Source organism: Bubalus bubalis, chromosome 11, assembly GCF_019923935.1.
Source record: "Bubalus bubalis isolate 160015118507 breed Murrah chromosome 11, NDDB_SH_1, whole genome shotgun sequence".
Classification (NCBI taxonomy): domain Eukaryota; kingdom Metazoa; phylum Chordata; class Mammalia; order Artiodactyla; family Bovidae; genus Bubalus; species Bubalus bubalis.
In genome coordinates, this window is record NC_059167.1 from 31,012,137 (window position 1) to 31,031,821 (window position 19,685).

Below are 19,685 nucleotides of genomic sequence, written 5' to 3' on the forward strand. Positions count from 1 at the left end.
ACTGTACTGAGGTGCTTTGTAATTAGTTAATTAACTTATTCCTCATAACAGCCCTCTAAGGTAGGTGGTATTATCCACCTTTGTAGATGAAGAAAGAAATGCCCAAAGCAAGTAGATGCTACTTTCCCAAGGTCACAGAGCTAGTAATGGGTAAAGACTGGGTTAAACTCAGCTCAGGAAGATTCCATTGGTGACTTTCTTTAGTTATTATTGTTAATTTTACTTTAACCTTTAGTGTCTTACAGTAGAAAACATGCATAGGCTACAACAGAAAACCAACAAACGTTCCTTGACTATTTACTATCAAGGGAGAAGAACAGGGGAAGAAAAACATGGTTCTCACTGATAAGTGGTTCACATTTTAGTTATAGACAAGGTTCAGTTCAGTTCAGTCACTCAGTAGTGTCCGACTCTTTGTGATCCCACACACTGCAGCACGCCAGGCTTTCCTGTCCATCACCAATTCCCAGAGCTTGTTCAAACTCATATCCATCAAGTCGGTGATGCCATCCAACCATCTCATCCCCTGTCACCCCTTCTCCTCCTGCCTTCAATCTTTCCCAGCACCAGGGTCTTTTCCAATGAGTCAGTTCTTCGCATCAGGTGGCCAAAGTCCCGGAGCCATCAGTCCTTCCAATGAATATTCAGGACTGATTTCCTTTAGGACTGACTAAATCCTAAGGTTGGATCTCCTAGCAGTCCAAGGGACTCTCAAGGGTCTTCTCCAACACCACGGTTTAAAAGTATCAATTCTTTGGCACCCAGGTTTCTTTATGGTCCAACTCTCACATTCATACATGACTATTGTTGGCAAAGTAATGTTTCTGCTTTTTAATATGCTGTCTAGGTTGGTGAAGAATCTGACTGCAATGCAGGAGACCTGGGTTCAATCCTTGGGATGGGACGATCCCCTGGAGAACGAAATGGCAGCCCACTCTAGTCTTCTTGCCTGGAGAATCCCACGGACAGAGGAGCCTGGCAGGCTACAATCCATGGGGTCACTAGAGTCGGACACAACTTAGCGACTAAACCACCACCACTACTAGGTTGGTCACAACTTTCCTTCCAAGAATCAAGCGTTTTTTAAGTTCATGGCTACAGTCACCATCTGCAATGATTTTGGAGCCCCCCCAAAATAAAGTCTGACACTGTTTCCATTGTTTCCCCATCTATTTGCCATGAAGTAATGGGACCGGATGCCATGATCTTAGTTTTCTGAATGTTGAGTTTTTCACTTTCATCAAGAGGCTCTTTAGTTCTTCTTCACTTTCTGTCATAAGCGTGGTGTCATTTGCATATCTGAGGTTATTGATATTTCTCCCAGAAATCTTGATTAACACCATAAAATAACTGGAATAGTTGTTGGGAGAGGCTGGAAGCCACCCTGGTGGCTACCACTGGGAAATGTGGAAGGTGTAAATGGTAGAGTGACACCATGGAGTACAGCATGGGGTACAACATAAAGCAAGTAAAAGCAATGGAATAAATGCACACATGGCAACATCCTAGAGCACAGTGATGAGTGAAGAAAGCAAATGATGAACTATAACACAATTCTGTTTAGATACACTTAAATTTATGTGCATAGAAGATAGTGCTCATTTTGCCCACAGGGAATCCCAGATAATGGGATTAGACACAGGCTGGAAAACTATGTTTGGTTTATTTAAAGATTTTGAAACACAAGATGGAGAATTTCAGCAGCAACCTGTGTCCATTGATGGATAAAGAAAATGTGGTATATAAATATTGATACAATGCAATAACTCGGCCATTAACAAAATCTTGCCACTTGAGACAACATGGATGGATCTAGAGGGGTATTATGCTAAGTGAAATGTGTCAGACAAAGAAAACTACCACATAATCTCACTTATATGTGTAATCTAAAAAACAAAACAAAACAACAGACACATAGCCACAGACAACAAACAGGTGACTGATGGGAGGGGGCAAAATAGGTGAAGGGGATTCAGAGGTACAAACCTCTAGTTATAAACCCCTGTGGGTTTGTTCCTATTGTCTGTTGTTTTTCTTGGATTTTGATCATGTTGTCTTATCTCCTCAGGTGTTTTATTTTAGATTTTCCAACATAAATATGAAAAATTATAAAAATAATTAAAAGGTCCAGAGAAGATTTATATTTGCTCAGGGTAGTAGCTAGGTACAGTACAAATCCAGGATCACCTTAATCCAGTTTTGAAAAGATTTGGGCTTAGTTGTTCAGTCGTGTCTGACTCTTTGTGACCCAATGGACTGGAGCCCACCAGGCTCCTCTGTCCTTGGGATTTTCCAGGCAATAATACTGGAGTGGGCTGCCATTTCCTTCTCTAGGAGGTCTTCCCGATCCAGAATTGAACCAGGGTCTCCTGCATTGCAGGCAGATTCTTTACCAGGTGAGCTACCAGGGAAGCCCCCTTGACAAGATTGCAAAGATTCAAAATTGATCTATTTTTTTTTTACCCTCCTTCTTTGGAGAGCCCCGGACTCCATCTTTAATGCTTTAACTTAGTAGGAAGTCTGCCAAAAGTGTTAGTTGTCTTCCCAGCCACCTCCTCCTGAATCAGCCAATGTTCCTAGAAGAAAAGCAGCTCAAATGCTGAGCTCAGGTCTTGAAGTTTCATTCTACCTTGGGTCTTGGTGATATAATCCTTCACTGTCTTCTTGATTCACTGATACTTTTGACACAGATTTAAAAATTTTTTGCACAGCTTCCACAGTTCTCTGTGAGAAGTTTGATGTGAATTATGTGTGCACTACTAAAAGTGGAAGTCAGAGAAGCTGGTTTTAGGGCAAGTTCAATAAGGTCAAGCTATTTTGATTGTATCAGATGGAGATAAATGGTTACATACACAGATGCAGTGCTAAGAGAGGCTGAGTACATGTATTTGAACATCATTCATTTATTGATGATATGTAAGGTTTTGGGAGTGAATGCGATTGTCTATGATGAAATGTAGAATAAGAAGAGGTGGCCTGAACCATTTATGAAGAAATTCCAAAATTCAGACAGAGGTCAGACAGAAAAGGAAAAGCAGCAAAAGCGACTGAGGAGTAGTCAGGGAGACAAGAAGAAAATAAAGATCATGTGGTGTCAGGGAAGTCCAAAAGAAATAAAGAAGGTGACTCAAGCAGTTGTCAAAAGTGTCAAGTGCTGCTTAAGAAAGTGAAGTTGCTCAGTCATATCAGACTCTTTGTGACCCCATGGACTGCAGCCTACCAGGATCCTCCGTCCATGGGTTTTTCCCAGGCAAGAATACTGGAGTGGGTTGCCAAATAAGACAGGAACATAAAAGTAACTATAGTGGACCCTTGAACAGTGCTGGGGTTTTAATATGTATATAATTTATAGTAGGCCCTATGTTTCCATGAAAAAGATATCAGACCTGTAGTAGCTTAGCATTTACTAATGAAAAGAATCCATGTACAAGTGAACCTGCACAGTTCAAACCTACGTTGTTCAAGGGTCAACTGTAGTTGGTTTGATAATATGAAAGTAAATAATGACTTTAATAAAAACTTTATTTTGGGGGAACAGTAGAAATGGAACCCAAACAGGAACACTTTGATAAGTGAATGAAGGTGAGAAAACTTGGCCATGAATGAATGGAGACATTGTGGCAGTTTGAGAAGAATCCATGGTAAAGGGAAAGCATGGCATGGCACTATTATAATAGTGTAAATCTTTAAACAACTTAAAATGCCTATTATTTGAGGGATACTCTAATACTCTGTTATTTATATCTATCAAAGTTATATGATCACTAAAACGGATAATTAGTGTTTCTTAATGATATGAGAAAATTTCCGTCAGTGACAAAAAAGATATATACATAATAAATATATGTGTGTGTGTATGTATGTACTGTTGCTGTTTAGTTACTAAGTCGTGTTCAACTTTTGCAACTCCATGGACTGTAGCCCGCCAGACTTCTCTGTCTATATGTATATATATGTATTTTTTTTTCCAGCTAATACATCTCAATTACATAAATCATAAGCCTGAGATCCAAACTCAGATGTAACACCAAATCCCATTTTAATAACTATACTATATTGCTTTCCCCAAGATGACTAACACACAAATCTTGTGAATTCATTAACTGAAATTAGTCCAAAAAAGTATCCTTTAACATTGCTGTACTGAACTGTTCCACATAATAAAGGAATAAGAGTAATAAAAATCTAATTGGTACATTTCAAATAATTTCAGTCTTTACTATAGACAATGTATTATTGTACTCCCAAACCAAGAGGCTACTACAGACTAAATAAAGGGTACTATAGATGAAAATAATAAAGGACAGAATAAAGGTAGAATAAAGGCACAATAAAGGACAGAAACAGTATGGGCCTAACAGAAGCAGAAGATATTAAGAAAAGGTAGCAAGAATACACAGACCAACTATGCAAAAGATATCTTAATGACCCAGATAACCACGATGGTGTGATCACTCACCTAGAGCCAGACATTCTGGAATGCAAAGTCAAGTGGGCCTTAGGAAGCATCACTACAAACAAAGCTAGTAGAGGTGATGGAATTCCAGCTGAGCTATTTCAAATCCTATGATGCTACTGTGAAAGTGCTGCACTGAATATGCCAGCAAATTTGGAAAACTCAGCAACAGCCACAGGACTGGAAAAGGTCAGTTTTCATTCCAATCTCAAAGGCAATGCCAAAGAATGTTCAAACTCCTGCACAATTGCATTCATTTCACATACTAGTAAAGTAATGCTCAAAATTCTCCAAGCTAGGCTTCAACAGTACGTGAACCAAGAACTTCCTGATGTTCAAGCTGGATTTAGAAAGGCAGAGGAACCAGAGATCAAATTGCCACATTCGTTGGATTATAGAAAAAGTAAGAGAATTTCAGGAAAACATCTGCATCTTTGATTACGCTAAAGCCTTTGACTGTGTGGATCTCAACAAACTGTGGAAAATTCTTAAAGAGATGGGAATACCAGACTGCCTTACTTGCATCCTGAGAAATCTGTATGCAGGTCAAGAAGTAACAGCTAGAACCAGACATGGAACAATGGACTGGTTCCAAATTGGGAAAGGAATACGTCAAGGCTGTATATTGTCACCCTGCTTATTTAACTTATATGCCGAGTACATCATACAAAATGCTGGGCTGGATGAAGCACAGCTGGAATCAAGATTGCCAGGAGAAATATCAATAACCTCAGAACTGCAGATGACACCACTCTTATGGCAGAAAGTGAAGAGGAACTAAAGAGCCTCTTGATGAAGGTGAAAGGACAGTGAAAAAGTTGGCTTAAAACTCAACATTCAGAAAACTAAGCTCATGGCATCTGGTCCCATCACTTCATGGCAAATAGATGGGGAAACAACTGAAACAGTGAGAGACTTTATTTTCTTGGGCTCAAAAATCACTGCAGATGGTGACTGCAGCCATGAAATTAAAAAATGCTTGCTCCTTGAAAGAAAAGCTATGACCACCATATTAAAAATATGACAGTATATTAAAAAGCAGAGACATTACTTTGCCAACAAAGGTCCATATAGTCAAAGCTATGGTTTTTCCAGAGTTGGACCATAAAGAAGGGCTGAGTGCCAAAGAATTGATGTTTTTGAACTGTGGTGTTGGAGAAGACTCTTGAGAGTCCCTTGGACTGCAAGGAGATCCAACCAGTCCATCCTAAAGGAAATCAGTCCTGAATATTCATTGGAAGGACTGATGCTGAAGCTGAAGCTCCAATACTTTGGCCATCTGATGTGAAGAGCCAACTCATGAGAAAAGCCCCTAATGCTGGGAAAAACTGAAGGCAGGAGGAGAAGGGGATGACAGAGAATTAGATGGTTGGATGCCATCACCAACTCAATGGACATGAGTTTGAGCAAGCTCTGGGAGTTTTTAAAGGACAGGGAAGCCTGGTATGCTGCAATCCATGGGGTCACAAAGAGTTGGACACGACTAAGAGATTGAACAACAACAGCATAGAGGAAAATAAAGGTGTAGAGAAAATTCATCTCAAATGATGCAGATTCATTATTTATCCTCCTTATAAGTTCCTGTAAAAAGTTCCTAAGCAGCAAAAGAATGAAAATAAAACCCTGATCACATTATGAAAATTTTTCTCTTATCTGTTTTTGGCTTGAGTTCAAACAACTTAAGACAATAGTAACTGGTAGTCGTATTGGGCAAGTCATTCTTCAGAATCAGTATATTCAGTGGAAAAGAAATGCACAATAAGCCAGATCTACAGAATGGCCTCTAACAGTCATAATCAGATTACCTTAATGTTGCTAATTCTGCTAAGTATTCACATGATGAATGGGATGAACCCTTTTCCTTTTAAATATATCAAAAGGATATATGGGAAAAAAATTTAAAAAATTTTTGGAAGAGATTTTATTCAAAGTTTTTAAGGTTTCTGAATTGAAGTATATGAAAAGAAACTGAATAGATTATATGAAAACATTCAGAGCATGTTAAATGTTAAAATAAATAGCACAAAGTTTGAAAATACTATAAAATTTAATATATTTCAAATAAATATATATACATTTTGTAACCTTCAGTAGGATCATTATTACGTAAAAAACACTGATATGTATATCTTTTAAGCATGTAAAAATTACATAGTTGTTGACTACTCTAAGGCAAGTCACTTATCACACATTAAAGAAAGCATTAAAAAATTCATTTTATAATCTTATACAAATGTTTTATATTTACCAAAGCCTACCACAATCCATAGGGCACAAATATTGGCCAACTAATTCTAACTTTTATGTTATACATAAAGTTGTTGTTTTATACCACTAAGTTATCTAAGAAAATCAACTTTATAGAGCTTAGCTTTTCTCAGGCATCTGACTTGTGGGAGGAGAGAGGGAAGTCCAGTGAAGTACAAGGAATCACAATGATAACTTTTCTAGAATGAAAAAATAAACACATCTCATTTGCTCACAATACATTTACAAGTCAAATGGCCTCTAAACCAAATGTATATGGAGAGGTTTTGAAGAATAAATTGGATATCCCAGGGGAGGATCAGCTGCTTGTACTGTAAGGTTTCTTAAAAGTAGTGGATGAGCTTGTATACTATAACGTTCCTCATCATCATTTGTGGCATAAAGCAATTCCCATGAAAGATTGGCCCACTGACCTCTAACAGCTTCAGCATTTAACTTCCCAACATGGATCAATAATTCTTGAAGGGTAAGTACTCTCCCAGTGTAAACTCCCTGTAAAGAAGAAAGGAGGTTGGAGGCAAAGAAAAAGAAGAGAAGATTATATTCAGGCCTTTATTTATAAACTTAGAGAAAAACTCCATTGTAGTTAAGCAAACTTAAATAGAAAGTAGTATATCAAAATGTACACGAGTTGCTTGTCTTCAAAATCAAGAATCACTTCTATTTGGTTGTTCTCCGACTAAGCGTGAAATAAAAAAATTTCCTGACAGACATGTACTCACTTCTTACTTTCTTCTCTATTCCCTCACTCCATGTGGCCTCAGCAAAACGTAAGTCATAAATATTAGTCAGTGAACAATCATCTAATTATTGAGATATATTTCATATTCCAAATAATTTAACGGCCTTTTAGTATATTCAGATATGTATAACTATCTCCACAATTTCTGGATATTTTCAGGACCTCAAAAAGAACTCTGTACTCTTAAGCTCTCACCCTCCTATCCCTAATTCCCCTAGTCATAAGCAACCACTAATGGTTGAGTAGTATTCATGTGTGTGTGTGTGTACATCTTTATCCATTCAGCTGTCAGTGGATATTTAGGTTGCTTCCATGTCTTGGCTATTGGTAAAGAGTGCTGCTATAACACTAGGGTGCATGGATCTTCTTGATTAGAGTTTTTGTCTTCTTTCAGATATATGTCCAGGACTGGGATTATTGGATCATATGGTAACTATTTTTAGCTCTTTAAGGAACTTTTGTATTGCTCTCCATAGTGGCTGTACCTATTTACCTCCCCACCAACAATATAAGAGGGTTCCTTGAACTCTCTACACTCTCTCCAGCATTTACTGTTTGTGGATTTTTTTGATATTCGCTATTTTGACTGGTCTGAGGTGATATCTCATTGCAGTTTTGATTTGTGTTTCTCTAGTAACTGGTGATACTGAACATTTTTCATGTTCCCTGATACCATGAGTATGATGTTAGCTCTGAGTGTCATATGTGGCCTTTATTACGTTGAGGTATGTTCCCTCTATACCCCTACCTTCTGGAAAGTATTTACCATAAATGGATGGTGAATTTCGTCAAAACCCTTTTCTGCATTTATTGAGATTATCAAATATTTTAATTTGTTAATGTAGTGTATCACATTTATTTTTTGTGGATATTAAAGAATCCTTGCATTCCTCAGAAAAATCCCACTTGATCATGGTATATGATCTTCTAAATGTATTGTTGGGATAAGTGGACTAGTATTTCAATGAAAATTTTTACATCTATATTCATCATTGATACTGGCCTGTTTTATTTTTTTGGAGGCTAATTACTTTACAATTCTGTGGTGGTTTTTGCCATACATTGACATGAATCAGCCATGGGTGTACATGTGTTCCCCATCCTGACCCTCCCTCCCACTCCCTTCCCATCCCATCCCTCAGGGTTATCCCAGTGCACCAACCCTGAGCACTTGCCTCATGCATCAAACCTGGACTGGTGATCTATTTCACATATGATAATATTCATGTTTCAATGCTATTCTCTCAAATCATCCCACCCTCACCTTCTCCTACAAAGTCCAATAGTCTGTTCTTTACATCTGTGTCTCGCATATAGGGTCATCATTACCATCTTTCTAAATTCCATATATATGAGTTAATTTACTGTTTTGGTGCTTTTCTTTTTGACTTACTTCACTCTGTATAATAGGTTCCAGTTACATCCACCTCATTAGAACTGATTCAAATGCATTCTTTTTAAACAGTTGAGTAATATTCCATTGTGTATATGTACCACAGCTTTCTTTTTTTTGGTACTACAATTTTCTTATCCATTCATATGCCGATGGACATCTAGGTTGCTTCCATGTCCTGGCTATTGTAAACAGTGCTGCAATGAACATTGGGGGTACACGTGTCTCTTTCAATTCTGGTTTCCTTGGTGTGTATGCCCAGCAGTGGGATTGTGGGTCGTATGGCAGTTCTATTTCCAGTTTTTTAAGAAATCTCCACACAGTTCTCCATAGTGGCTGTACTAGTTTGCATTCCCACCAACAGTGTAAGAGGGTTCTTTTTCTCCGCACCCTCTCCAGCATTTGTTATTTGTAGACTTTTTGATAGCTGCCATGCTGTCCAGCATGAGATGGTACCTCATTGTGGTTTTGATTTGCATTTCTCTGATAATGAGTGATGTTGAGTATCCTCTTTTCATGTGTTAGCCATTGTATCTCTTCTTTGGAGAAATGTCTGTTTAGTTCTTTGGCCCATTTTTGGATTGGGTCACTTATTTTTCTGGAATTGAGCTTCAGGAGTTGCTTGTATATTTTTGAGATTAATTCTTTGTCAGTTGCTTCATTTGCTATTATTTTCTCCCATTCTGAAGGCTAACTTTTCACCTTGCTTATAGTTTCCTTTGTTGTGCAAAAGCATTTAAGATTAATTAGGTCCCATTTGTTTATTTTTGCTTTTATTTCCATTACTCTGGGAGGTGGGTCATAGAGAATCCTGCTATGATTTATGTCAGAGTGTTTTGCATATGTTTTCCTCTAGGAGTTTTATAGTTTCTGGTCTTACATTTAGATCTTTAATCCATTTTTAGTTTATTTTTGTGTATGCTGTTAGAAAGTGTTCTAGTTTCATTCTTCTACAAGTGGTTGACCAGTTTCCCCAGCACCACTTGTTAAAGAGATTGTCTTTTCTCCATTGTATATGCTTGCCTCCTCTGTCAAAGATAAGGTGTCCATAGGTGCGTGGATTTATCTCTGGGCTTTCTATTTTGTTCCATTGATCTATGTTTCTGTCTTTGTGCCAGTACCATACTGTCTTGATGACTGTGGCTTTGTAGTATAGCCTGAGGTCAGGCAGATTGATTCCTCCACTTCCATTCTTCTTTCTCAAGATTGCTTTGGCTATTCGAGGTTTTTTTTAATTCCATAGAAATTGTGAAATTATTTGTTCTAATTCTCTGAAAAATCCCATTGGTAGCTTGATAGGGATTGTATTGAATCTATAGATTGCTTTGGGTAGTATACTCATTTTCACTATATTGATTCTTTCGATTCATGAACATGCTATATTTCTCCATCTATCTGTGTCATCTTTGATTTCTTTCATCAGTGTTTTATAGTTTTGTATAGATAGGTCTTTTGTTTCTTTAGGTAGATTTATTCCTAAGTATTTTATTCTTTTCATTGCAATGGTGAATGGAACTGTTTCCTTAATTTCTGTTTTCCCATTGTTAGTGTATAGGAATGCAAGGGATTTCTGTGTGTTAATTTTATATCCTGCAACTTTACTGTATTCATTGATTAGCTCCAGTAATTTTCTGGTGGAGTCTTTAGGATTTTCTATGCAGAGGATCATGTCATCTGCAAACAGTGAGAGTTTTACTTCTTCTTTTCCAATCTGGATTCCTTTTATTTCTTTTTCTGCCCTGATTGCTGTGGCCAAAACTTCCAAAACTATGTTGAATAGTAGTGGTGAGAGTGGGCATCCTTGTCTTGTTCTGACTTTAGGGGAAATGTTTGCTGTAGGTTTATCATATGTATGGCTTTTATATGTTGAGGTATGTTCCTTCTATGCCCACTTTCTGGAGGGTTTTTATCATAAATGGATGTTGAATTTTTTTTTTTTTTTTTTTTGGATGTTGAATTTTGTCAAAGGCTTTCTCTGTATCTATTGAGATAATCATATGGTTTTTATCTTCTGTTAATGTGGTTTGATTGATTTGTGAATATTGAAGAATCCTTGCATCCCTGGGATAAAGCCCACTTGGTTCATGATGTATGATCTTTTTAATATGTTGTTGGATTCTGTTTGCTAGAATTTTGTTAAGGATTTTTGCATCTATGTTCATCGGTGATATTGGCCTGTAGTTTTCTTTTTTTGTGGCCTCTTTGTCTGGTTTTGGTATTAGGGTGATGGTGGCCTCATAGAATGAGTTTGGAAGTTTACCTTCCTCTGCAATTTTCTGGAAGAGTTTGAGTAGGATAGGTGTTAGCTCTTCTCTAAATTTTTGGCAGGATTCAGCTGTGAAGCCATCTGGTCCTAGGCTTTTGTTTGCTGGAAGATTTCCGATTACTGTTTCGATTTCTGTCCTTGTGGTGGGTCTGTTAAGATTTTCTAATTCTTCCTGGTTCAGTTTTGGAAAGTTATAGTTTTCTAAGAATTTGTCCATTTCTTTGAAGTTGTCCATTTTATTGGCATATAGTTGCCGATAGTAGTGTCTTATGATCCTTTGTATTTCTGTGTTGTCGTGATTTCTCCATTTTCATTTGTAAGTTTGTTGATTTGATTCTTCTCCCTTTGTTTCTTGATGAGTCTGGCTAATGGTTTGTCTGTTTAACTCCTCAAAGAACCAGCTTTTAGTTTTGTTGATTTTTGCTATGGTCTCTTTTGTTTCTTTTGCATTTATTTATGCCCTAATCTTTGTGATTTCTTTCCTTCTACTAACCCTGGGGTTCTTCATTTCTTCCTTTTCTAGTTGCTTTAAGTGTAGAGTTAGGTTATTTTGTTTTCTCTCCTGTTCCTTGAGGTAGGCTTGTATTGCTATGAACCTTCCCCTTAGCACTGCTTTTACTGAATCCCATAGGTTTTGGGTTGTTGTGTTTTCATTTTCATTCGTTTCTATGCATATTTTGATTTCTTCTGTGATTTGTTGGTTATTCAGAAGTGTGTTGTTTAGATCCATATGTTTGTATTTTTAATCGTTTTTTTTTTTTTTTTTCCTGTAGTTGACATCTAATCTGACCACATTGTGAACAGAAAAGATGTTTGAGATGATTTCAATTTTTTTGAATTTACCAAGGTTAGATTTATGGCCCAGGATGTGATCCTGGAGAAGGTTCCGTGTGCACTTGAGAAAAAGGTGAAATTCATTGTTTTAGGGTGAAATGTCCTATAGATATCAATTAGGTCTAATTGGTCCATTGTATTATTTAAAGTTTGTGTTTCCTTGCTAATTTTCTGTTTAGTTGATCTATCCATAGGTGTGAGTGGGGTATTAAAGTCTCCCACTATTATTGTGTTACTGTTAATTTTCCCTTTCATATTTGTTAGCATTTGCCTTACATATTGTGGTGCTCCTATGTTGGGTGCATATGTATTTATAATTGTTATATCTTCTTGGATTGATCCTTTGATCATTATGTAGTGTCCTTCTTTGTCTCTTTTCACGGCCTTTATTTCAAAGTTTATTTTATCTGATATGAGTATTGCTACTCCTGCTTTCTTTTGGTCTCCATTTGCATGAAATATCTTTTTCTAGCCCTTCACTTTAAGTCTGTATGTGTCCCTAGGTTTGAGGTGGGTCTCTTGTAGACAGCATATATAGGGGTCTTGTTTTTGTATCCATTCAGCCACTCTTTGTCTTTTGGTTGGGGCATTCAACCCATTTGCGTTTAAGGTAATTATTGATAAGTATGATCCTATTGTCATTTACTTTGTTGTTTTGGGTTCGAGTTTATAAACCTTTTCTGTGTTTCCTGTCTAGAGAAGATCCTTTAGCATTTGTTGAAGAGCTGGTTTGGTGGTGCTGAATTCTCTGAGCTTTTGCTTATCCGTAAAGCTTTTGATCTCTCCTTCATATGTGAATGAGACCCTTGCTGGGTACAGTAATCTGGTTTGTAAGTTTTTCTCTTTCATCACTTTGAGTATGTCCTGCTATTCCCTTCTGGCTTGAAGAGTTTCTATTGAAAGATCAGCTGTTATCCTTATGGGAATCCCCTTGTGGGTTATTTGTTGCTTTTCCCTTCCTGCTTTTAATATTTGTTGTGTTTGATCTTTGTTAACTTGATTAATATGTCTTGGGGTGTTTCACCTTGGGTTTATCCTCTTTGGGACTCTCTGGGTTTCTTGGACTTGGGTGGCTATTTCCTTCTTCATTTTAGGGAAGTTTTCAACTATTATCTCCTCAAGTATTTTCTCATGGCCTTTCTTTTTGTCGTCTTCTCCTGGGACTCCTATGATTCGAATGTTAGGGCATTTAACATTGTGCCAGAGGTCTCTGAGGTTGTCCTCATTTCTTTTAATTCTTTTTTTCTTTTTTCCTCTCTGCTTCATTTATTTCCACCATTCTATCTTCCACCTCACTTATCCTATCTTCTGCCTCAGTTATTCTACTGTTGGTTCCCTCCAGAGTGCTTTTGATCTGTTACTGCATTATTCATTACTGACTATTTTTTATTTCTTCTAGGTCCTTGTTAAACTTTTCTTGCATCTTCTCAATCCTTGTCTCCAGACTATTTACCTGTAACTCTATTTTGTTTTCAAAATTTTGCATCATTTTTACTATCAATATTCTGAATTCTTTTTCAGTTGGACTCCCTATCTCCTCCTCTTTGGTTTGGTTTGGTGGGATTTGATCATGTTCCTTTACCTGCTGAATATTTCTCTGCCTTTTCATCTTATTTAGGTTGCTGTGTTTGGGGTGGCCTTTCTGTATGCTGGAAGTTTGTGGTTCTTCTTTATTGTGGAGGTTCCTCCTTGTTAAGGTGTCCCAGTCATTACCACTGGAAGAGGGAGAATCTTGTTAAAGACACTTGTAGTTTTGGGTGAGGTCTGGGAGGTTCTGCAGAGCTTCCAAGCCCTCTCCCTATGGAGTCAAGGTGCCTTATCCTTCCAGCGCATTGATGAGGTCACCAACCAGGAATCTAGAGTTTTTATTCTGGCCTGTTTTTTTTTTTTTTTTTTTTTTTTTAATGGTATCTTTGTCTGGTTTGGGTATCAGGTGGTGGCCTCACAGAATGAGCTTAGCAGTGTTCCTTCCTCTGCAATTTTCTGGAAGAGTTTCAGATGGATAGGTGTGACCTCTTCTCTAAATGTTTGACAGAATTTACTTGTGAAGCTATCCGGTCTTGGACTTTTGTTTCTTGTGCATTTTAAAATCATAGTTTCAATCTCAGTTCATAGTTTGTATTTCTGGTTCAGTCTTGGGAGATTGTACCTTTCTAAGAATCTGCCCTTTCTTTTAGGCTGTTGATTATTTATTCTTTTAATTTTTGGTTGTACTGTGTGGCATGTGGGATTTTAGTTCCCCAACCAGGGTCGAACCTGTGCTGCCTACATTGGGAGTATAGAGTCTTAACCACCTGACCAACAGGGAAGTCCCAATATAATCGATATATTTATACCTAGAATGTTATCTACATCACTGAGGTTAAATACTTTATAACTGATTTCTATTCTTTAAGATTTATATACAAAAATGTTTAAGAACACATTTTTAACCTTACCATATTAGGATCATATCCCAGAGAAAACAAGTATGGTTTTTCTTGTAAAACTGCTTCCTTCCACTTTTCATCAGATACCAAACCTATGTACCAGTCACTTTCATATTCTTCAAGGCAGTTAATCAACTCTTTAAAGTCTTCTATTGGACCCAAACTTGCTTTATCGATCATTAGTTTCAGAGTGTACCTTAAAAAATGGAGACACAAAGAATTTTAAGTTTGATCAATATTTTTAAGATATTAAATTACAATCATACATATTTCAGAGAAAAAGAGACATGATAAGAGTTAAAGCAAAAAAATCCAGAAAGCCATACAAAACATAGATGCTCCACATAAAAAAAAAGTAGTATATAATGTTTAAGTGTATTCCTGATATAATCATAGTACATACCAAGCATTTTTTTCTCATTTTTAGGAAAGTGATCATTTTTTAAAATTAAAAATGGAAGAGCATCTCCTTCTAAGTTATTTTTTAAAAAAATCAACATTTTCCCGCCAATATTAAAACTTGTATGTAATCAAAATAAATTACCTGAAAGCTTTCAGGGCTAGTTGGAACAGGTCTGGTTTTTCTGTGAGCCAATCCAAGGCAAGAGACCAAGGCAAAACACCACTGTAAACTCTCAATATATGACCAGGACTAGGAATCATATTGTCTACCCCAAACAAACTAAAGTAACAAGTCATTACTGCATGAACATAAAAGTCTTTTAGAACTCTGTCCTTTGCAATTTCTTCTACTACATTTGAGGCATTTTCTTTTGAAGGAAAACATTTCAACTGCCTTAAAATAAACTGGTACCAGTCTTCTGGAAATAATGAACTCATCTCCTTCATTTTGGAATTAGGCAAACAGTTAGACATCCACTCTTCAGGTAAGCTTAATAAGTGAGAATGAGAACAACTGAACTCCATGAGAGGGATATATGCCATGGCCTCCTGTTTTCCTTTGTCAATGGCAGGGTATCCAAGTGCAACTGCTTGGTAAAGACTCTTTTCAGTGTTTGTAGAATGACTATCAACATTCTGTGATTCTACTGATCCGGGAATAGGCAAATTTATACCTGGCAATACTTTCAACTGATCTTTTTCATCTTTTCCTTTTTTGATAGTTGGCTCTTCACCAAAAACATCATCAGACCAATCATCCAAATTTTCTGAGTTTAAACTATCTGTGTCTTCTGGAGATTCAGTTTGTAGTTCAGTATTCAAAGCAGGCAGGATTATTAGAGATGCTTTTCCTTTATTTTCAGTTTTGTGAACATTCTCCAGCATGCTAGACCTTCTAGAACAGTACTGAACAAGTATCCATACAAGTACTTTAACAAGGTCACATTTAAATTCTTTTAAGTTATCATGAGAATCAATTATGCCAGACAGGACATTCCTGGCATCAGAATAGAGTTTCACAGGCAAAACAGTACAGGGTGTCAAAACATTTCCAAAGTGTTCATTAATGGAACATAGTTTTACATATTCTTCTTGTTCAAAGGCACTTTCAAAAACTTCGTCAACTCTTCGAGCTTCAGCAGTGTGACAGGATGTCTCTTGCAATTCTAACCCCTAAAGAGGAAATTAAAAAGTACTTGAGGTTATGATCACTTCTTACAAAAAGAAAAGTAACCAGTTTTATAACTGTTCATGGACTGCATTCTCATAATAAAAATATGTAAAATGAAAAAAATTATTTAATCTGATAGCTACATCTTAAATCAAACTCAATGACACACTTTATATTGGATAAGAAAATGAAAAATAATGCTGCATTTTTAGACATTATAGAAATTCCAATAGAAATTGGCAAAACAATTTTAATGAGTATGACCATAATTTTAAGACTGTAGGTCAAAATTGAATCACACTTATTAAAAACTTTTTTAAATTATAAAGATTTGGGAAGGAGCAAAATTGGAAATATACAGTATGCACATAATTTTGTATCCTTTCCATTCTACTTTATATAAGAGCATTATTCTACTGTATAGATGTCATAATTTAACCAGTACCCTGTTCAAGTTTTTTAAAATTATAATAACATAAAAATAATAATATAGATTTATGTATTTGATTATTTTCTATCTCCTCCAACTACAATATAAACTCCATAAATCATCTCTCTTTTGGTTACTCCTATATCCTCAGTGCCTAAAGCAGTGTCTGGCACACAGAAGGTATGCAACAAATATATACTGAAAGAATGAATACTTTGAATATATTCCTATATAAATTTTAAACACATTTTGATTACCTCCCTAAAATGAATCACCTGAAGAGGATACATCAGGTCACTCTTTACTATTATTATTGTAATTATTGCTTACTTATTTATACATTTTCTCAAAACTACCAGCGTTTTTAATAAAAGGCAATGCCGGCAGGTTGTACTGTGATCCAGGGAAAGAACATGGAATGTGACATTAGAAACTACTTTTAAATAAGGGCTCTGCTCAGATGCTAGTACACAATCCTGAGTAGGTCACTAACCTCTGAGATTCCTTTTGCTTCTCTTTCAAAGAAAAATAGCCCTGGCATATAGGACTGTGAAGATTAAATTAAGTAATGAAAGTGCTTTGTCAAATTTTTAAAGTGTTACATGGAGCACAAAAGATTATAAAAGGACCTGCATAATTAGATATTTTAAAACCATACCATTTAAAAAATAGAACTAAACTAAGCAATGAAAATATCCTCCATATTTTGCATGATTTTTTGCCTTCTCCTACTTGTGTACATGTTAGACTAGAAAGCTAGTTCTCAAACTTTAGGTGAGTCAGAAACACTGGGAGGCTTGTTAAAACAGACTGCTGGGCACTGACCCAGAGTTTCTGATTCAGTAGGTCTGGGTTGAGGTCTCAAAACTGCATTTCTAATAAGTTCCAAGGAGATGTTAAAATTACTAGTCCCAAGAACTGGATTTTGAGAACCACTGGACTAAAGGAACAGCTTTCTAATCATAGAAATTTTATCCAATCTGCGCTAAGACAAAAAAATTCATTCATTCACTATTCATTCAACAAATACTTAGTAAGGGCCTACTATATGCCAGGCACTGTTCCAGGGGCTTAGGATATAGTCTCCAAATAAAAACAAAGATCCTTGGTCTTGTGACTTTTATGTTAGAAAATTGGGGGGACACAGGTAATCAACAATAAAATTAATAAGTAAATTACACAATTTGTTAGAAGGTATAAGAGCTATAAAAACAGAGAAAAAGTAAAGCAAGCCAGGAGGATTGGTGCAGTCAGGATGGGAATGGGTATACAATTTTAAACAGAATAGTCATAGTAGACCTTACTGAGGTGCCATTTGAGCAAAGCCTTAAAGCTGATGAGAGAGTTAGCTGTGTGGCTACCTGAAAGAAGGGTGTTCCAGGCAGAAGGAACAGCCAGTATGCTAGAGTGGAGTTAGACAGTTAAAGCAGCAGATGAGACAAAATAGAAAACAGGGAGCTTGACCATTTAGGGCCTTGGCTTTTACTCTCAACAAAAGAAGAAATCCTCTGTAGAATTTTGAGTAGAGAGGTGGCATGATCTGACTTAGATTTTAAAGATCGTTCTGGGTGGTAATAGGCTAGTTGTGGGACCAGAAGTAGAAGCAGAGACTCAACTAGGAAGCAATTGCAGTTACCCATGAAAAGGATGAAAGGGGCTGAGGGTGGGGTGGTGAGAAGTAGTGGGATACAGGATGACAAAGGCGGAGCCAATAAGATTTCTTACTGGATTGGATGTGGGGTATAGAAATAAACAAGGAATCAAATATCACTAGACTAAAGCCCAAATGTTTTTGAGCTGAAGGATGGAATTGTCAGCAAGAACTGGGCCAGTCTGATATTAAGAAGTCAAGGAAGAGGGAAGGTACCATCAGAAGAGACTGTCAAGGATTAATCCATGAAACAAGTGAAGAGATCAACTGTGTCAAATGCTTCTGACAGGTCAAATAAGACCAGGTGTAAGAACTGATCATTGGATTAAGCAATCCTCAGTCATTGGAGACCTTGACGTTAGTGGTTTTTCAGTAGCGTAATAGAAAGGGTCAAAAACTAGGGTAATTGAAAAGAAAATGGGAGAAATGAAAATTGGAGACATGATGATAAGCAATTCTAATAAAGCATTTTGCTCTGAAAGGAGAAAAACAGAGTGTTAGCAGGCAAGGGAAGTGGGGTCAAAAGAAGGTTTTTATTAAGTTGAGAATGCTTATATGATATAGGAGTGAAGAAAATATTACTCAGTCACCTTTTTGAGATGCTCAACCAGATAAGGATAAAAAGAATAAGACTGGATAAAAAAGGGGCAAGTATACTTTGTTATTATGCTCTATCATATAGTCAACACTAGTCCATCAATATGTGCATACTGAAATATACTTTAAAAATCCTAGGTGTTTCACAAATAATTAAAAGATACTCTTTCAAAGTGAGCTATTAAGTCTCTGATGTGTGCTTAACAAAAATTTTAACTTGTAAAAGAGATTTCAAATGCACAATGACCTTAATGTTAACACAGCAATAAGTATAGCCACATTCTAGAATCATTATCCATATTAAACGATCCTGAAAACGGCCCAAGTAATGAGACCCAGGTAAGAGGAGACCTAAAACAAATTAGAAAAAAAAGTAAGTAATTGTTCAAGCTTGTTTTATTTTGCCATGTGAATCTTTAAAAAATTGATAAAACACTAGGAACTAATTCATAACTCTTTCTACCCTCTTTTTATGTCAAAAATACAAATGACTATCCATTGCATATCAGGAGAAATTAAGCTTTTTACAGGAACAGTTGGAAGAAAAAACTATAGGTGATAATTAATAAGAATTTAAGAATATATTTTCCATAAAAACAACAATGAGAACCTCTTACATAAAATTCTAAATACATGCTAAATATATTAGGAAAACAAATATATTTTGGACATTTTTATACATGCCTATAAAAGTGATTTGTGCTGTTAAAAACTTACATAAAATGCTACCTACCAGACTCTAATACAAATACTCTTAAAACTTAGTTTTTCTCTTAACATTATGTCTCTGAGATATTTTATTGACTACAAAGCGCATTCACTGTAACAGCACTGAGAATTCATTGTATGAATGTAGCTAAATTTAAATATTCATTTCCCTGGTAATAAACACTTCATGTTTTCCAATTTTTCCCTATTATAAATAATGCTGTATAAATTACTTTGTACAAATCTGTTTGTACTGCTATCAAATAAAAGGCCTGCTTACAAAATTGGCCTTGGAAACTTGTATTTCACTACCCTAACTGATAAACAGTCTCTCTTTG

At 36.3% G+C, this 19,685-nt stretch overlaps 1 protein-coding gene across 6 annotated transcripts in view; it reads right to left on the reverse strand.

The window, feature by feature from the left end:
* The window catches only part of PCNX4 (pecanex 4), a 55,791-nt gene that overhangs the window by 10,063 nt on the left and 26,043 nt on the right, over positions 1-19,685 (reverse strand). For 4 of the 6 annotated variants that reach the window (XM_006069647.4, XM_025295421.2, XM_044924902.2 and 1 more), the window contains 4 exons: positions 18,887-18,990; positions 14,933-15,963; positions 14,398-14,584; positions 6,485-7,216 (listed from right to left, as the gene is read on the reverse strand). In XM_006069647.4, coding sequence (XP_006069709.2) covers positions 6,965-7,216; positions 14,398-14,584; positions 14,933-15,963; positions 18,887-18,990 — 1,574 coding nt within the window. In that variant the 3' untranslated portion in view covers positions 6,485-6,964. Of the gene's footprint in view, positions 1-6,484; positions 7,217-14,397; positions 14,585-14,932; positions 15,964-18,886; positions 18,991-19,685 lie in introns of those variants that run through there. The other 2 variants (XM_044924901.2, XM_044924900.2) reach the window with 2 other exon arrangements.